Raw genomic sequence first — 17214 nt, 5'->3', positions numbered from 1 at the left:
ATTCAGGTGGGACGGCTAGACTGGATTGTATGGAGGTAGATTTGTGTCTTTATTATTCAATCAAAAAAAAAGTTGCTTCGATCAAATAAAAAGTTGCTTCAATCAAAATATATACTTTCAATCGAAGAAAACGTCACTTCAATCAAAAAAAATGTGTTTGAATGCAAAAATAAATTTGAAACTCAAAAAAATATATTTGAAAACTTTTTCTTTGATTGAATTTTATTTTTTTTGATCAAAGTCAAGTTTTTTTTAATTGAAACACCATTTTTGATTGAAGTCATGTAATTTTCCATTTGGAACACATTTTGGCTAGGACATTTGTGTCTTTATTATTCAATCAAAAAATAAATTGCTTCAAACAAAAAAATATATATTTTCAAAAGAAAAATCACTTCAATCAAATTTTTTTTTTAAATCAATCGTAGAAAAAAAGGTTTGAATGTGAAAAAATATTTGAGACTCAGAAATTCGCATTTGAACACTTTATTTTTCATTCAAACTGTTTTCTTTGATTGAAGCAATCCTTTTTGTGTTTGAGCCATATTAGGGGTAGGACATGTGTGTCAAAATCATTCAATCGCAATAAAAGTTGCTTTAATCAAAAAACTATTTTTAATCAAAGAAAAAAATCATTTGCAAAAACTTTTTTTTTTTTAAATATATTTTTTATTTGAAATATATATATTTTTTTGTTTGAAGTGTCACTTTTTTTGAAAAGCAAAAAGTTTTAAACTTATTTTTTTCAAAGTGGAAAAAGTTTTGAACACACTTTTTTTTTTTTGAAGTGGAAAAAGTTTTGAAGGCACTTTTTTTCGATTGAATCATTTTGACACAAAGATTCTCCTTCAACGCTAGTTCCGGTGTGTTTGATTGGCAGGTAGCTAAGCCAATGACATAAAAGTATGAAGCAAGCATAATGGCCACCAGGGCTCCATCCAGCCATCGGAGTCTGTTGGAGTCTAAGCCGAATATAGGGCACCGGTACGGGCGTGTGACATCGGCATTTCACCGGAGTACGGTGCCCTGTTGCTTAATGTGATTTAACACGGCGAACTTCACCCGCTGCCCTGACGTGACGGTTTGCAATTGGTTCCAACCGGAGTGTCCGCGACGCGCCGATACGGGAGTGGTCGGCGAGTGGCCCGACACTAGCCTGCCCAGTAAGCGAGTGGACTACCGGCGAGTCGCCGGCGTCCACGCCGGCAGCCCCATCGCTTCAGCTTTGAATGAGTGTCATTCGCGGGGCGTCCACTCGACAGCCGGCCTCCGCGCCTGGGGGGTGATATCGGGGTCCGACCAGTGTGCCACGACAGGGCACCGTACCGTTGCGGGTAATTTGATTGAAGTGATTTTTCTTTTGAAAATATATATTTTGTTTGAAGCAATTTATTTTTTGATTGAATAATAAAGACACAAATGTCCTAGCCAAAATGTGGTCCAAACGGAAAATTACATGACTTCAATCAAAAATGGTGTTTCAATTAAAAAAAACTTGACTTTGATCAAAAAAATAAAATTCAATCAAAGAAAAATAGTTTTCAAATATATTTTTTTGAGTTTCAAATTTATTTTTGCATTAAAACACATTTTTTTTGATTGAAGTGACGTTTTCTTCGATTGAAAGTATATATTTTGATTGAAGCAACTTTTTATTTGCTCGAAGCAACTTTTTTTTGGATTGAATAATAAAGACACAAATCTACCTCCATAGGATTGCAGAATAAAAACTGGAGGCAAGAGATCATTACTGCGCAGTTTTAATTTCTGAAATTTCTGGGTGCATTCAGTTACAGACAAGCTGCATGGACAAAAATGCACACAAGGAAAGTTTTCAGTGGTCCTTACATACAGGTTTAGAGGTGTGTGGAAAATTTTCCAATTCTTGCAAAATAGGTCATAAACCTTGCTGGATGGGCAGTTATACATTGACACATATAGAAACTAGACAGGCTGGATCTGAGATTTTCCATGGTCATAAAAGTTCATGATTATCTGAAGCGAAACTATCTACCAGCCGTTTCTGTGCAAACCAACTCCATTCATGGTCATGTTTGTTAACTTTTAGCATATCAGAATGTTGCATTAGGCAAGATGCATGCTGACTTCACTTGCCACAAGGAACATCTGATACAGAGGAATCCGCGACGGAGAAGTGAATACTCAGCACTCATGTGGAGCTGAGGATGGCAAAATCTTAACTCTCGTTGCCCTGACAACAGTAATGCCTGAAACTCTCCCGGTGGTTGAGTGGTAGAATAGTTATCCCCCAACCCAGAGGTTGTGGTTTCGATTCTCTGCCCTGATGAACTCGTCTAAGTGTCCTTGAGCAAGAGAACCCCATGTTGCTCCTGGTGCTGCGTCACCATTAGGTGGCTGGCGAGATAGTGTAAAGCACGTTGAGGGCTTTGAAAGGTAGAAAGGCGCTATACAAGTATAACACATTTACCCACAGAGAATAATTTTAAACAACGCCCAACCACACCCTTTTTGTGGACCACAGCCTGCCTCACCAGAGCCTCTAAAAGACTGAACTAATCGTTGTTATTTTTCTGGGGAACATTTTGTTGACTTGTGATATGGTGACCCTGGATCCAGTTTGCTTTCTCGCCTGAGCCTCATTGCTATTTTGCCTTGCCATTTGATCGCCGTCGACCTGATTAAATTGTCAACTTGTGTTTCGAAGCCTTTTTTCAGCTTTTAAAATGGAGTCAGTACAAGGGGTTAAGACTAACGTTTAGTCTTTTGGCCGGGTTGTCGGGGTACTGCCGGCCCGGGTTATTAGAATTACTCCAGCGCGGTTCTGACAATCTGTCCAAAAAGTCAGATTCCTACTGACGTCATGGCTTAAAATCTTGCATGGTACGAAAGGTTCCCCTGCTTAATCCAGCACATGTCCAGGCCTGTTTTAAGTTTGTCAATGACCATGGGAGAAAGTCATGTGGTCATATAAGATCAAAATGAACTTTTTGGTCTTAATTCGACTCAGTGTTTGATGGAAGAAGAATGATGAATACCATCCCAAGAACACCATCCCTACTGTGAAGTATGGGAGTGGTAGCATCATGCTTTGTTTTTTTTTTCTGCATATGGGACTAGACGACTGCATTGTATTAAGGAGAGGATGACCAGGGCCGTGTATTGTGAGATTTCGTGGAATATGCTCCTTCCCTCAGTTAGAGCATTGGAAAATGGGTCAGGACTGGGTCTTCCAACATGACAGTGGCCCGAAGCAGACAGCCAGAATAACCAAGGAGTGGCTTTGTGAAAAGCATATCAGGGTTCTGGAAGGGCCTAGTCAATCTCCAGACCTAAACCCAATAGAAAATCTTTGGAGGAAGCTCAAACTCCGTGCTTCTCAGTGACAGTCCAGAAACCTGATTGATCTAGAGAAGATCTGTGTGGAGCAGTGGTGCAAAATCCCTGCTGCAGTGTGTACAAACTTGGCGAAAAGTTATAGGAAACATTTGACCTCTGTAATTGTAAACAATTATATATTGTACCAAATATTAACATTGATTTTCTCAGGTGTTCAAATACTTATTTGCAGCAGTATAATACAAATAAGGCTCTACTCATCAAACATGCGAAAACAATGTTTCTTGTCAAAAATGGCGTACAGTAACTTTTTTGCTTGGCCACCTGACAAGCATTTCCTATGATGACAATTACACATGTACAATGTATGTGTGAGAGAAAGAAGGGTGTGACAAACTGTTATTACAGGGAACATTTTCTTCACAGAGTTGGCCGTCTGCCAACAAAAGTGATTCGTAATAACCTCTCGGCTGCCGTGTGCTTTTTTCATGATAGCATGCATGTTATGATTATGGACATGTGATAAGCTGCTAATGTAACAAGAATGAAAAGTTCGTTAAGCCATGGTACATAAAAAATGTGTTGAAATCTGAACTTATTGGCAAGCCATAGATGGACGTCCTGTTTAAGATGGCAATCCAAATGGATTGGATGGCTATAGCTGTCAATGGCAGTAAAACATGATTATTCACTGCCAGCCCTCTTGGATTAATTAGATGGGAAATCTGTCGCTGTCAGTGGCAGCAAATGAATGAATGATTTAGCAAAAGGCTTGGTTTTTTTGTGTCTTTTTTGTCACATTGTTAGACGGTCCAACCGGTTCCTTTTCGAAAGCTACAATGGTTACAAGAAAATGTGTATATCATTGTTTAAAACTATTGTACCAGTCCTGGGTCAATACTTTTTGCAGTTTTTAAGCTGCCTTGTTCAAATGAGATTTTTTTGTTTGTTTAATTGCATGTTGTGTAGCACCTTCAATGGCAATAACAGATGAGCTGGTTCTCCCAGTTTAAATAAATTGGATGTCAATAGCAGGCAAGGAATTAAAAATAATGAGATAAAAAAAGTGTTATTTGGGTCTATAACCATTTTGTATTTCTGTTGTCATTCATATTGTTAATTAAACACTTTACTAATTCATAAAATATATATATATTTTAATTTAAAAAATGCAACAATAATGAATTAAGTGTTCAAAATGTTCACATATGTGGACATGACATTTTTAGTAATGTAGGCCACACTTTTACTAACTACCAAATGGTAGTATTGTAGTCTACTCTACATGACCAAACATGTTGATGCCAGCACTTTTTTAATTTCAAAGTTTAAAAAAAAATCAAAAAGTTTTATTTTGGGCAGTGTGTATTTCTGAATTATAGTTATTCATTAAAAAATATTTTAAAAATACAAAAAAATGATATGTATTTTTTGTAAATATTTTTTATAGTGAATAAAATTGTATGGATACATCTTACAGTGAAAGGTGTTTTTCCCCTATAATTTATTTATTTAAAAGTAAGAATTATTTATATTTTTTACGCAAAAAAAATTTTTTTTCATTAAAAAAAAAAAAAAAATTCATTAAAAAAAAAAAGTAAGAGGTGAAAGATATGTCTTACGGTGAAGGGAAACTTTCCCCTATAAATATTCTTTAAAAAAATTTTTTTTTTACATAGAGTAAAAAAAAAACAACTCATAAAAGAAATAAAATAGGTGAAAGATAAATGGTGAAAGGTATCTTTCATCTATAATATAGTATAATGTAGTATAATATAGGTAAAACGCTTGGTGTAAAGAAATCAACTGTGGGAGCAATTATTAGAAAATGGAAGACATACAAGACCACTGATAATCTCCCTCGATCTGGGGCTCCATGCAAGATCTCACCCCGTGGCGTCAAAATGTTAACAAGAACGGTGAGCAAAAATCCCAGAACCACACGGGGGGACCTAGTGAATGACCTACAGAGAGCTAGGACCACAGTAACAAAGGCTACTATCAGTAACACAATGCACCACCAGGAACTCAAATCCTGCACTGCCAGATGTGTCCCCCTGCTGAAGAAAGTACACGTCCAGGCCCGTCTGCGGTTCGCTAGAGAGCATTTGGATGATCCAGAAGAGGCCTGGGAGAATGTGTTATAGTCAGATGAAACCAAAATAGAACTTTTTGGTAGAAACACAGGTTTCTCGTGTTTGGAGGAGAAAGAATCCTGAATTGCATCCGAAGAACACCATACCCACTGTGAAGCATGGGGGTGGAAACATCATGCTTTGGAGCTGTTTTTCTGCAAAGGGACAAGGACGGCTGATCTGTGTAAAGGAAGAATGAATGGGGCCATGTATCAAGACATTTTGAGTGAAAATCTCCTTCCATCAGCAAGGGCATTGAAGATGAGACGTGGCTGGGTCTTTCAGCATGACAATGATCCCAAACACACAGCCAGGGCAACAAAGGAGTGGCTTCAAAAGAAGCATTTGAAGGTCCTGGAGTGGCCTAGCCAATCTCCAGATCTCAACCCCATAGAAAATCTGTGGAGGGAGTTGAAAGTTCGTGTTGCCCAACGACAGCCCCAAAACATCACTGCTCTAGAAGAGATCTGCATGGAGGAATGGGCCAAAATACCAGCAACAGTGTGTGAAAAGCTTGTGAAGTGTTACAGAAAACATTTGGCCTCCGTTATTGCCAACAAAGGGTACATAACAAAGTATTGAGATGAAGTTTTGGTATTGACCAAATACTTATTTTCCACCATGATTTGCAAATAAATTCTTTAAAAATCAAGCAATGTGATTTTCTGTTTTTTTCCCCCCACATTCTGTCTGTCATGGTTGAGGTTTACCCATCTTGACAATTACAGGCCTCGCTAATATTTTCAAGTGGGAGAACTTGCACAATTAGTGGTTAACTAAATACGTATTTGCCCCACTGTATATGTACATATACATACTGTATATATGTATCAATAATTGAGACCTGGTGTCCTCATATAAGGACATCACATTTTGGGTCATGTCGGTCATACTTAAGTCTACAATGACCTAAGATGTGATTTCCACATACTGTGTGGATGACTTGTCTTTGTGTGTTTTGTTTTTTATTATTTTTTATTAAATGACCAAAAATAGTCACTTGTCATAAAGGTTTGAAAAAGTTTCTTTCAGCAAATATTAGTTCTCAGGCCAATAACACCTGAAATTGTTCCCCTCACATGCAAATCCACACGTACATACATACCCAAACACACTGACAGGAGCTACTGACTGCTTATTTATAGAATGGAAAGTGTAGTCACACTCTTTGGATCACTTTAGATTCCATTCCGGACACGAGTAGCGCTGGCCAACTCTCGGCTATACTTATTATAAAGCAAATGAACAAAGATGGTGCAGCTATGAAATTATGGGCATGTTGCATTTTTCTTTTCTATTTTGCTTTAAAAAATCAGAATCACCTTTCATAGTCGGTCTTCCTTTTTTTTTTTTTTTTTTTTTTTTACTCAATCCCAACATTTCACTTGAAAACATTTCCAGATTTGAAATTGAACATCTTAAATCCAAACAAAGGGAAAAAACATATCATTGGGATACACCACAGAAAAACAACAGTGTTTGCAACAGGAAGGCTCCACAGGTAGTGTGAATAATACTGAAGGAAATGTGAGTTGACACTCTTTGGATGCAGTTTGAGCGGAGAAGTGTTGGAAAAGGTGTCTTCACTCTGCTTTCTCATATGAGCGCGTGCTAACGACGTCGCCCATCGTTAGCGTCTGTTTCCAAAATGAAAAAATATGATTTAAGGAAAAAGAAATGGCATGAAATAATTTGCTTTAAGACGACGGACTGACCAGAGTGAGGGCGTTACCGTTGACTTCGCGAACCAGGCTGGTCTCCTTGCCGTCCCACCGCTGGATGTGAACTAGCTTGCCGCCATCTATTGTCACCACAGACTGCACATACAGTAAGAGTTCAGCAATTACCTCCCTCTGTGACATCATGTAACACTGTGAAAATGCTCATGAAAATCAGCCATGATTTTTGGACACATACATTTGCTTGTATTTGATTAATGACATTCCACAGGTAAATTTGTATTATTTATATTAATTTTTGGAATATTAGCCGCTACTTTTTTCCCCTTATTTTGAATCACGCAGCTAATATTCCAGTGCAGCTTATTTGTTGATTTATTTGGGTTAATACTTAACACTTTATTTGACAGTAGCATCATAAGACTGTCATATCACCATCATAATTAAGACATGACATTATCATGAGCATTACTGAATGCTTATGACATATCTCATTAAGTGTCATCCGGCAAATGATGTCGCAAACTCCATTTATGTCCACTTTGGATCTTTTACATCCATTCAAAAGAGATAATTTCCCGGATGACACTAACAACTGTTATAAGCATTCACTAAGCCTCATGACAGTGCCATGTCATAACTATGATTGTCTTATGAGAGTTTTATGGCACCACTGTCAAACAGTGTTACCAAATACCATAACTATCTATTAATGAAAGAACTCGAACAGTAACTGAAGAAATAATTAGCAGAGAACATGAATTTTGTCTGTAGCGCCGCAATGCATGCTTGGAGCCATGTTGGACGACAACAGTGTTCACAGCAGCGTCATAAGACTGTCATATGACCATCATAATTAAGACATGACATTATCATGAGCATTCCTGAATGCTTATGACATATGTTATTAAGTGTCATCCGACAAATGATGTCACAAACTCCATTTATGTCCAGTTTGGATCTTTTACATCCATTCAAAAGTGAGATAATTTCCCGGATGACACTAAATAACAACTGTTATAAGCATTCACTACGCCTCATGACAGTGTCAAGTCATAATTTTTATTGTCTTATGACAGTTTTATGGCACCACTGTCAAAGTGGTACCAAATTCCATAACTAGCAATTCATGAAACAACTCAATCATTAACTGAAGAAATAATTAGCACAGAACATTAATTTTGTCTGTAGCGCCGCAATGCATGCTAGGGGACATGTTGGACGAGAACAGTGTTGACAGCAGGTGGCAGCAGAGGTTGACTGTCTTCCCCAAGGATGGCCAAATGAACCTTCTTGAAGCAATGAAGCTTTGTAGCCAATTGGTTCAAAGCTTCATGTTGGTTCACTTGTTCTTATGACAGTCTTATGATGCCGCTTTCAAATAAAGTGTTATACCTTGTTGTTAATACCTTTTGGTGTAACTCTCAAAATACAGTGAGGATAGCTGCGGCATATAGTCCAGTGCGGCTTATCTATGAACAAATCCCGTTTTTTGTGTCAAATTTGGTGGGTGGCGGCTTATAGTCAGGCGCGCCTTATACAGTGGTATGAAAAAGTATCTGAAGCTTTTGGAATTCCTCACATTTCTGCATAAAATCACCATCAAATGTGATCTGATCTTTGTCAAAATCACACAGATGGAAAAAACTGTCAGCTTTGACTAAAACCACACAAACATTTATAGGTTTTCATATTTTAATGAGGATAGCATGCAAACAATGACAGAAGGGGGGAAATAAGTTAGTGAACCCCCTGCCTAAAGAGCAAATGAAACAAATTTTTACCAAACAATTTAAGTCAGGTGTGTGCCCAATCACTGATGAGTGGTTTAAAGCTGCCCTGCCTACTATAAAACACACACCCTGTAAGTATTGTCTTGATAAGAAGCATTGTCTGATGTGCATCATGGCTCGGTCAAAGGAGCTGTCCAAAGACCTGCGAACAAGGATAGTTGATTTATGTGCAGCTGCGAAAGGATAGAAAACTATCTCTAAAAGTCTGGATGTTCATCAGTGAACACTCAGAGAAGTTGTCTACAAATTGAGAGTTTGGCACTGTTGCTTCTCTCCCAAGTAGTGGCTGTCCATTAAGACTAAGCCATGAATTCAGCGCAGAATACTTAGAGAGGTAAAAAAAAAGAACCCTAGAGTGTCTGCTAAAGACTTACAGAAATCACTGGCACAGTCCAATATCTCTGTGCATCAACTGTCATCAACTATATGTAAAACTATGGCCAAGAATGGTGTTCATGGGAGGCCTCCACAGAGGAAGCCAATGCTGTCTAAAAAAATATTGTTTCTCGTTTACCGTTCTCAAAAAGGCACTTGGACACTCCACAGAAGTTTTGGCAAAATATTCTGTGGACTGATGCAACCAAAGTTGAATTGTTTGGGAGTAACACACAGAGTCATATGTGGAGGAAAAATGGAACAGCTCACCAACATCAATACCTCATCCCCACAGTGAAGCATGGTGGAGGGAGCATATTGATTTGGGGCTGTTTTGCTTCCTCAGAGCCTGGACAACTTGCAATAATTAATGGAAGAATGAATTCAAAAGTTTATCAGGATGTTTCGCAGGAAAACCTGAGGCTGTCTGTCAAACAGTTGAAGCTAAAAAGAGGATGGATGCTACAACAAAACAATGATCCAAAACACAGAAGTAAATCAACTTCAGAAAGATTTCAGAAGAACAAAATACAGTTCTGGAGTGGCCAAGTCAAAGTCCATACTTGAACCCCATTGAGATGCTGTGGCATGAACTAAACTGAACTACAGCAGTTTTGTATAGAAGAATGGGCCAAGATTTGTCGTGATCAATGTGCCAGACTGATCTGCAGCTACAGGAAGCGTCTGGTTGAAGTTATTGCTGCTAAAGGGGGGTGCACAAAATATTGAATGTGATGGTTCACTTACTTATTTTCCCCCTTCTGTCATTGTTTGCATTCTATCCTCATTAAAATATGAAAACCTATAAATGTTTGGGTGGTTTTAGTTAAAGCAGACAGTTTTTTCATCTGTGTGATTTAGACAAAGACTAGATCACATTTGATGATTTTATGCAGAAATTTGAGAAATCACAAAAGGTTCAGATACTTTTTCATACCACTGTAATATATTTGCATTAAACAATTTCCATGTTTTAATTCAAAATGACGAATTGGAAAATGTCAAGACTTTTTTTAAATGTTAAAAAAAAAAAAAGATTTTTTCCCCCAAATTTGTCATTTCATATTACTGGTAATTTTTAAAAATAATTTTATTGTATACAATATATCTCATGATGGTGATATAATGACATGATAAAAACTTCTGCTGGCTCACCTTGACTTTCCTGTTATCAGCGGTGGTCTCGTCAAACTCTTCGCCCAGCTTGAAGGAGAGCTCCGTGTTCTTGATAGTGCTTTGCGTCTGGATCTTCACCGTGTCGCCCTCCACCGAAATGATGGTGGTGGGCTTGGTCAGGTTGCCCACCTTGCGAGTGGCGAATCCCACGCCTGCGGGGGAGCAAACCAGGAAACCAAACCTTTGTTTTACTTTCATTCATGTAGTGACAGGTAATCTGGCAGCCTGTTCTGCAGGATCTTGACTGATCCTTGTATGCACCTGAACGCATCACTGAACAAGCTTTTAATGTGGGGAAACATTCATTCAATGCTTGTGCGCTCAAATGGCTCATTAAAGAAGAGGATTGCCACAGAAGGTGGAAAGGTCTCCGGTTGCTACGGTGACCGGAGCAGACGGGTCAATTGTAAAAAGCCCCCGGGGTCGCCAGTTGTAAATATTTCAACGCCCAACCCCCCACTAATACACACAGTTACGACCTCGAAAGACCAGCCTGTGGGTGTTACTTTGCACACTGATGTGTGACACACTGCACCTGCCCTCAAAACGTACTCACATTTAATTACCCAATATATGAAAATTTATGTGTGCTATTTGCCATTTGGCAAAATGGATATTGCCATGTGGCTTTTTTTTTTTGCCATGTAGCATTTTGTTTTAGCATGTAGCAAAATTTTGCCATGTGGCAAAATGAATTTTGCCATGTGGCATTATTTTTTTTGCCATGTGGCATTTTTTTTTGCTATGTGACAAAATGGATTTTGCCATGTGACATTTTTGCCATGTGGCAAAATTGATAATGCCATGTGAGATTTTTTTTGCAATGTGGCCAGATGGATTTTGCCATGCGGCATCTTTTTTTGCTATGTAGCAAAATGAATCTTGCCATGCAAAATCCATTTTGTCACATGGCAAAAAAATGGCACATGCCAAAAAAAATGCCTAATGGCAAAATCCATTTTGCCACATGGCAAAATCTGTTTTGCCAAATGGCAAGTACCACTTTTGGTTCTCACTGTCTCTCCCCTGTTAACCAGGAAAAACGTATATACACTGTATATACCGGTACTGTACGTTTAAGATTTTAAATTGACTTCAGTTGTGACGAAAATTATACATTTGTGTGTGTGTGTGCGTGTTTTTAAAACATCTTTAAAAAGATGTTCATTTCAAAAGACAAAAGAAAGATGGAAAGTTTAAAATTGCTTGTGGATTTTTAAACCTTTTTTTATTTTATATTTGTGTTTAACATTTTGTGATATTGTCCACATTTTATTTTTCATGAAAAACATTTTATTTAAAATAAATAAAAACATGTAGTCCTTAAATTTTTTTTAGTTTATTTATTTTTTTCTTTTTTTTTTATTACTGAAATATTCTTGGATATTTTCAACATTTTATTTTTCATTAAAAAAAAAGTTTTATTTAAAATAAATAAAAACATCCAGTCTTTACAATTTTGTAATTTTTTTCTTTTTTTATTACTGAAATATTCATCTTTGATATTTTCAAAATTTTATTTTTTAATGTTTTGTTTAAAATAAAAATGTGCAGTCTTTATAATTTTGTAATTTGTTTTATGATTTTTTTTCTTTATTTATTAAATATTCATCTTTGATATTTTCAACATTTTATTTTTTTCATGAAAAAAAACGTTTTATTTAAAACACATAAAAACAAGCAGTCTTTAGAATTTTATAGTTTTATTTATTTTGCTCTTTTTTATTACTGATATATTCATTCATCTTTGATATTTTCAACACTTTTGCTCTCTAGATTTTTTTGGGGGGTCAAACCATAACGTACATATCTATTACATATTATACTGTTTACTGTATATATATATTAGAGTTTAACCGATATATGGACTTTTTTTCCCAGCAAAATAGGCCGGTAAAAAATGATTTTGATCAGGCATCTGTGTGGGCAACTGTGGCTACCACTGACTGACGGTAGGACCCCGGAAGGACCCTGCCGCAGCTTGAAAGCAGGCTGGTACAGGAAGCTTCAGGCTTGCCTGTTTTGTAAATATTGTGAGGTTTTTTTTAAAAAATCTTGCATAAGAGAATATGCAATTTGCTTTAGCCTTTAAGATGTTTACTGAGTGATCCTTACACTCTAAGTGTAACTCATAGCGTTAGCATATCATTAGCAGAGCGAGCATCCTCATCAATATCACTCTCACTTTTTAAATCATGTCATGACGCCCTGGTTGGTTTGATTATTTGAAAATAATGAGTTTGTATAATCACAAAAAGTTATGCGTTTATTGGTTTGGTAGAACGAGACCAAGTGAATTATTAATTAATCTCAGGTCATCATTGTAAATTTGAAGCTGTTGAAGCAACTTTTTAAAAACTGCCTTTCATAATCTACGTGTTAAATATAAAAAAATAAAATAAAAAAAGAATTTTGGCCTTAAATGTCGGCTTACAAAATCGGCTTTAGATATCGACAATCGACAGAACAATTTTTTAGATATCAGTATCGGCATCGGCCTGTTATATATTAGTTGTTTTCTTTTTTTGTAAATATAATTGTTATATTTTTGAGGGTGTTTTTAATTTTCCCCCCCAAAAATCTGGTCTTTTTTTTTTTTTTTTTTTAACTTTTTATTCACACTTTAAGTGGTGCAATTAAGAACTATTAAGTCACACATCACAACAAAATTAACACAAAAAAATGACAGTGTAAATTCTTAGAATTCAATATATCAGAAATACTTTGTATGCTGTATTACAATGCAGTACACCACTCCTCACACAATTCACTTTTTGGCATTGGCGTACCTAATGATATATAGTATATAGTGATGTAACATTTTGAATCACATGTACAAGCATTTAAAAATGTCATTTCCTTAACAATGGCTGCCTTTCAAATATAAGTGTGTGGAAGTGTGTGACCTCTCTCCTACACTAGGGTGCATTCAGGACCCCTCCCCTCCCTTTCACACTCAAACCATGTGCTCGGTCCCCACCACCCACTCCCTCCTCCATGTTCTCCACCCTTATTCCCCATCTGTGAAAGCAAAGCGGCCTTTTTGCCCCTTGAATGAGCCACGTGTTCTCACACAAACACATGCATCACAAAAACCAGACTCACCCAGAACCTTCATGTATTCATCAAAATTTTCGCTGCTTTTCAGGTTCCATGTCCCCACAAAGGCCTCTGCCATGATGTCTGCGGTAAGGTGGCGGAATGAAGAGAGTGTGGACGAGAGAAAGAGGGCAGATTGCAGAAGAAGGAGGAGGAGGGAGTGCCGCCTTCCTACTGGCTGCTCCACACCGGCTGTTCGTGACGTCATCTCGCTATGTGAGAAGAGGCTGACTAGGGAGGAGGAGAAAAAAAAAGGCGGAAGGGGTGAGCGAGTGTACATGCTGGAGTTTATCCTTGGGTAACTCAATGCTTCTTCAATAGGTGTCAAAAGTTTACACACCCTTATTCAAATTTCAGATTTATGGAAACCACAACTCCAGTGAAGTTAGGGCGGTGTGTAAATTGTTCATTGCAATGCAACGCAGGTGTCAAATAAGTGACCCGGGGCCTGGCAGATCGTTTTTAGTGACCCGCGAAGCTAAATCATGTCCATTGCCTACTAATCCTACGACTATGAATATTACTGTGATTGGCTGGTGACATATTCAGGGTATTCCCTCCCTGCTGCCCGTTCTTAGCCGGGATAGCCTCTAGCACCCCTGTGGCCTTTGTGAAGATAAGGTGAATGAATAAATGAATAACATTTATATAAGAATTAGAAACTGCAATTTCTGGAAAAATTCTGATGGAGCTTTGCTATGGAAGATACAAATCCATCAGGTCACTTTCTGTTGATATGAAAACATTTTGGGGACACGTCCTGTTGATATCGGGTCACTTCCTGTTGATCTGGGTACAATGTGGGGACACGTCCTGTCGCTATCAGGTCACTTACACTTTTAAAAAGACCATGCCGTCTAACTATTGATATTATCCTAAATATATTAAATACCTCATTAGTTACTGGCCACTTGCCAGCCCTTTAAATATGCAGTTATTAAACCTCTCGTGAAAAAACCTACTCTAGATCCTGATATCTTAGCTAATTACAGACCACTCTCTAATCTACCCTTCCTCTCCAAAGTGCTTGAAAGAGTGGTAGCTAAACAACTATGTCAGCACCTACAGGACAATAGTTTATTTGAACACTTCCAGTCCGGCTTTCGAGCTCATCATAGCACTGAAACGGCATTAGTCAAAGTAAGTAACGACTTGTTACTAGCTGCTGACAATGGATTAGTCTCGATCCAGGTTCTGTTGGACCTGAGTGCAGCTTTTGACACAATCGACCATAATATCTTATTGCAAAGACTAGAATCGGACATAGGCATTAAAGGAGAAGCCATCTGCTGGTTTAAATCCTATTTATCGAATAGGTACCAGTTTGTCAATGAAAACCAGCAATCATCACTGTATTCCAGAGTCAGTTATGGTGTGCCGCAAGGGTCGGTCCTCGGCCCCATCTTATTTATGCTGTATATGCTGCCCTAGGCGATATCATCAGAAAACATAGCATTAATTTTCATTGTTATGCTGACGATACACAATTGTATTTGTCAATTAAACTTCATCAGATCTTGCAACTTGATAAACTAAGTACCTGCGTCCGAGATGTAAATACATGGATGAGCACTAATTATCTTTTACTTAACCCTGAAAAGACAGAAGTCCTTATTATAGGCCGTAAAAGTGTGAGAGACTCTCTAACTTCCCAGATAGTCACTCTCGACAATGTGAGTGTGGCCTCCAGCACCACAGTTAAAAACCTAGGAGTTTTATTTGACCCAGACCAATCATTTAAAGCTCATATTAAACAAACCTGCAGAACAGCCTTTTTTCATTTGCACAACATAGCCAAAATTAGAAATATTCTGTCTAAAAGCGATGCAGAAAAATTAAATCACATGTTCGTTTCATCTAGATTGGATTACTGTAACTCCTTACTCGCAGCTTGTCCTAAAAGTTCCCTAAAAGGTCTTCAGCTAGTCCAGAACGCAGCAGCAAGACTTTTAACAGGAACTAATAGAAGACAGCACATCACCCCTGTGCTCCAAGCCCTTTCACTGGCTTCCAGTTGAGTGTAGAATTAAATTTAAAATCCTCCTTCTTACATTTAAGACCATTAATGGTTTGGGGCCATCTTATCTGACTGATGCTGTGGTTCCATACCGCCCTAACAGAACATTTCATTCTTAGAATGCAGGTCTACTGGTAGTTCCCAGGGTCTCTAAATGTACAGTAGGAGCTAGAGCCTTTAGTTACCAAGCTCCTGTCTTATGGAATCAGCTTCCAGTTAATATTATGATTAGACTAAAAACGTTCCTATTTGACAAAGCTTATGGTCAGGCTAGTTGAAAACAGACTAGACTCACAGTTCAGTCTAAAGCTGCCCTAGGAGCTATAATGCTGGGCGAAGTACAGCCACTGAGTCCTAACCCGCTTTTCACTCTACTTGCCACTTGTTCTTACTTTATTTCTCTTTTCTAATTCTAATATCTAGTTGACTACCGATAGTCTTTTCATCACTAGTCAGCTGGTGTCCCTTTTTCACCCCTCAGCAGTTGCCTGACTATCCTGACCCCTGGCTGGATGGACGTCCTCGTTGCCCCCCCCCCGTCTTGTCTGGCTAGATGGACCTCTAATGTTCAGTTACTTCACTGCATCTCTGCAAACTGGATCTCCTTGTGCTACTACCCATCATCAGTCCTGGTGCATCTATAGACCCTACCCACGTGACGTCACAGCTCCGCTCTCCTGAATGGTACCGCCCACTTGTCCGTCAAAACATAGTGTTAACCTGTTACGGCTACGTACATTTCTCCTATTTACGGTGTGTTTTTCTGCTCCTTAACATTAATAATCAAAATGGTGAAGGCGTGTGTGGCTGTTGGTTGCACTAACAGAGAAGATGGAAGGAGAGACTTGAAGTTTTACCGTATTCCGAGGGATCCAAAGAGGAGAGCGAAATGGACGGCTGCAATTCGACATGAAAACTGGGCACCAAAAAATCACCACAGACTATGTAGTAGTCATTTTATATCCGGTTAGATGCATTTAAGATATACTTAGGGGGTTTTGGGCTGACAAATAACCACAATTAAGATCATTGCGAGGCTAATCGCCGACAACATACGACGTAGTACGACATAGTTTCAAATTCAAGATGTTTGTGACTTCCATTTCTTCCACCATCGTTATTTTTTGAATAATATTTAGCTGGTACCAAGTGAAAGAAACTGGCCTCGTCTACGGAGCTGACAAATAACCACAATTAAGATCATTGCGAGGCTAATCACCGACAACATACGACGTAGTACGACATAGTTTCAAATTCAAGATGTTTGTGACTTCCCTTTCTTCCACCATCGTTATTTTTTTGAATAATATTTAGCTGGTACCAAGTGAAAGAAACTGGCCTCGTCTACGGGGCTGACAAATAACCACAATTAAGATCATTGCTAGGCTAATCGCCGACAACATACACGTATGTATGTCGTGAGAGTGCTATCGCTAAACCATATAAACATTAAAAGCCTTAACTCCATTGACAAACGACATGAAATACATTAGACTTGACAGTGGATGTTAGCAATAACAAAAGATTTTGAATTGAAAATTTCGTAACTCACCTTTCCAAGCACAAGATAGATTCCTGCCGAACGAGGACCTGTTTCACCCAACCAGCAACGAAGTATTTAT

General features: G+C 38.1%; 1 protein-coding gene across 1 annotated transcript; it reads right to left on the bottom strand.

Annotated features, from left to right (window-relative positions):
• Positions 1–6794: 6794 nt before the first annotated feature.
• On the bottom strand, positions 6795–13736 carry fabp3 (fatty acid binding protein 3, muscle and heart). The gene is made up of 4 exons (XM_057828365.1): positions 13582–13736; positions 10456–10628; positions 7169–7270; positions 6795–7090 (listed from the first exon to the last, which is right to left on the bottom strand). The coding sequence occupies exons 1-4, from the start codon at positions 13652–13654 to the stop codon at positions 7037–7039; spliced, it is 402 nt and encodes a 133-aa protein (XP_057684348.1). The 5' UTR covers positions 13655–13736; the 3' UTR covers positions 6795–7036.
• Between the last annotated feature and the right edge of the window lie 3478 nt (positions 13737–17214).

The sequence above is a fragment of the Corythoichthys intestinalis genome, chromosome 22 (genome assembly GCF_030265065.1).
Source record: "Corythoichthys intestinalis isolate RoL2023-P3 chromosome 22, ASM3026506v1, whole genome shotgun sequence".
NCBI classification, from domain to species: domain Eukaryota; kingdom Metazoa; phylum Chordata; class Actinopteri; order Syngnathiformes; family Syngnathidae; genus Corythoichthys; species Corythoichthys intestinalis.
This window is presented reverse-complemented; position numbering and strand designations above follow the sequence as displayed.